This window comes from Pseudorasbora parva, chromosome 8 (assembly GCF_024679245.1).
Source record: "Pseudorasbora parva isolate DD20220531a chromosome 8, ASM2467924v1, whole genome shotgun sequence".
In the NCBI taxonomy this organism is placed as follows: domain Eukaryota; kingdom Metazoa; phylum Chordata; class Actinopteri; order Cypriniformes; family Gobionidae; genus Pseudorasbora; species Pseudorasbora parva.
The window spans coordinates 14920839-14923812 of NC_090179.1; the positions used below are offsets into that span (position 1 = coordinate 14920839).

Here is a 2974-nt window from a genome sequence, read left to right on the forward strand (position 1 = left end):
ACAAGAATGGACTTCTGAGAGTTGGGGGATGTGTGTCATAGGTGAACATTAGATTCAAGTGCAATCCCATTATTTTTCAATTTCTTAATATGTATTAATTACTTAAACATGAGAGCTGTAATAGTAAAAACACGCTAAAAAAGAAAGTACAACTATTTGAAATGGAAAGACATTGGCCTATCACATCAGTGGGCGTTTACATTAAAATCTCACAGCAGACACCTCAAAAAATGAGTGTTCAAACCACAGGGCTTAAATGCAGGGTAGGAAAAAATGTATTCTATTTAAAAAGGAGGACATTTAAAATGTAAAAAGCATTTTTAACATTTTAAGTGCACCCCAAGAAACATCATAAAACAATAAAACAATGCAGTTCATGACCCCTTTAAGGGCTTGTAAAATTTCTAATGTTGTAATGATATAATCTGGGATACATTTTTTTCAGAGATATTGTTAGAATAAAGTATATTGACCAAACAGTTCACACAAGACCAGGGGCCTATACCATGAAGCCGGTTTAGCTGGCTAGCGAGATATGTTTAAGCTTAGTTTGTGCCAATCCTGAGTTTTAGGTACCATTAAAGTGGTTTGGCTTTTAGCAGTGATCATCACCATAGTAACTTACACTCCAAGGCTAACCTGCTCCAAGGCAGGTTATGTTTCTGGATAAGAGATCTCAAACTGAAATTGGACCAATCAGCTGTGAGCAAAGGACCAGTCAAGTAGCCTGTCATCAGCCCAAGCCCGTTACCAGTCTGTGTCCCAGCCCAGTGACCTGAAGATGGCACAAACCTGTTACCAGTCTGTGTCCCAGCCCAGTGACCTGAAGCTGGCACAAACCCGTTACCAGCCCAGTGGCCTGAAGCTGGCACAAACCCATTACCAGTCTGTGTCCCAGCCCAGTGACCTGAAACATGCACAAACCCTTTACAAGTCTGTGTCCCAGCCCGGTGGCCTAAAGCTGGCACAAACCCGTTACCAGTCTGTGGCCCAGTCCATCACTCAACAACCAGCCAAAGCCAACTCGCAATATGTAGTCCAGTCAGGTAGCCTGCCATCAGCCCAAGCCCGTTACCAGTCTGTGTCTCAGCCCAGTGACCTGAAACTGGCACAAACCCGTTACCAGCCCAGTGACCTGAAGCTGGCACAAACCCTTTACCAGTCTGTGTCCCAGCCCGGTGACCTGAAGCTGGCACAAGCCCGTTACCATTCTGTGGCCCAGTCCATCACTCAAAAACCAGCCAAAGCCAACTCGCAATATGTTGTCCAGTCAGGTAGCCTGCCATCAGCCCAAGCCCGTTACCAGTCTGTGGCCCAGCCCAGTGACCTGAAGATGGCACAAACCCGTTACCAGTCTGTGTCCCAGCCCGGTGGCCTAAAGCTGGCACAAACCCGTTACCAGTCTGTGGCCCAGTCCATCACTCAACAACCAGCCAAAGCAAACTCGCAATATGTAGTCCAGTCAGGTAGCCTGCCATCAGCCCAAGCCCGTTACCAGTCTGTGTCCCAGCCCAGTGACCTGAAGCTGGCACAAGCCCGTTACCATTCTGTGGCCCAGTCCATCACTCAACAACCAGCCAAAGCCAAATCGCAATATGTAGTCCAGTCCGGTAGCCTGCCATCAGCCCAAACCCGTTACCAGTCTGTGTCGCAGCCCAGTGACCTGAAGATGGCACAAACCCTTTACCAGTCTGTGTCCCAGCCCGGTGGCCTAAAGCTGGCACAAACCCGTTACCAGTCTGTGGCCCAGTCCATCACTCAACAACCAGCCAAAGCAAACTCGCAATATGTAGTCCAGTCAGGTAGCCTGCCATCATCCCAAGCCCGTTACCAGTCTGTGTCCCAGCCCAATGACCTGAAGCTGGCACAAGCCCGTTACCAGTCTGTGGCCCAGTCCATCACTCAACAACCAGCCAAAGCCAAATCGCAATATGTAGTCCAGTCAGGTAGCCTGCCATCAGCCCAATCCCGTTACCAGTCTGTGTCCCAGCCCAGTGACCTGAAGATGGTACAAACCTGTTACCAGTCTGTGGACCAGGCCAGTGGCCTGAATTTGGCACAAACCCGTTACCAGTCTGTGGACCAGCCCAGTGGCCTGAAGCTGGCACAAACCCGTTACCAGTCTGTGGACCAGCCCAGTGGCCTGAAGCTGGCACAAACCCGTTACCAGTCTGTGGACCAGCCCAGTGGCCTGAAGCTGGCACAAGCCCGTTACCAGTCTGTGGCCCAGTCCATCACTCAACAACCAGCCAAAGCCAACTCGCAATATGTAGTCCAGTCAGGTAGCCTGCCATCAGCCCAAGCCCGTTACCAGTCTGTGTCCCAGCCCAGTGACCTGAAGGTGGCACAAACCCGTTACCAGTCTGTGGCCCAGTCCATCACTCAACAACCAGCCAAAGCCAATTCGCAATATGTAGTCCAGTCAGGTAGCCTGCCATCATCCCAAGCCCGTTACCAGTCTGTTTCCCAGCCCAGTGACCTGAAGGTGGCACAAACCCTTTACCAGTCTGTGGACCAGCCTAGTGGCCTGAAGCTGGCACAAGGCTGTTATCAGTCTGTAGCCCAGTCCAACACCCAGCAACCAGCCCAAGCCAACTCGCAATATGTAGTCCATTCAGGTAGCCTGCAGTCAGCACAAGCTAGTTACCAGTCTGTGTCCCAGCTCAGTGGTCTGCAGTCAGCGCAAGCCCGTATCTCAGCGCCCTCGATTCCAGGTCTTTCCTATCCCAGAGCCATCTAGCCTTGGTTCCAAACCTCTGACGCAACCAAGTAATGTACCTCTTCAAGCTATGAGTCTGCAGTCTGTCCAGCCTGACTTTCAAGATTTGGCACCTCTGCTCTCTCAGACTACCAAAACAAGCACTTATCTCCAGGCATATCGAGGTTATTGCAACAAGTGAAGTCATAGTTGCATACTTTGTCTGCTCGGGTGTTTCCTTTTGAAAATAAATATTTCTAAAACCATTTTAGTAGT

General features: G+C 49.9%; 1 protein-coding gene across 1 annotated transcript; it reads left to right on the plus strand.

Moving 5' to 3' along the window:
- Window positions 1-781: 781 nt before the first annotated feature.
- On the plus strand, window positions 782-2740 carry LOC137084480 (fap1 adhesin-like). Its single transcript, XM_067450754.1, has one exon. It carries the CDS (start codon window positions 782-784, stop codon window positions 2738-2740), a length of 1959 nt encoding a protein of 652 aa, XP_067306855.1.
- The last annotated feature ends 234 nt before the right edge of the window (window positions 2741-2974 follow it).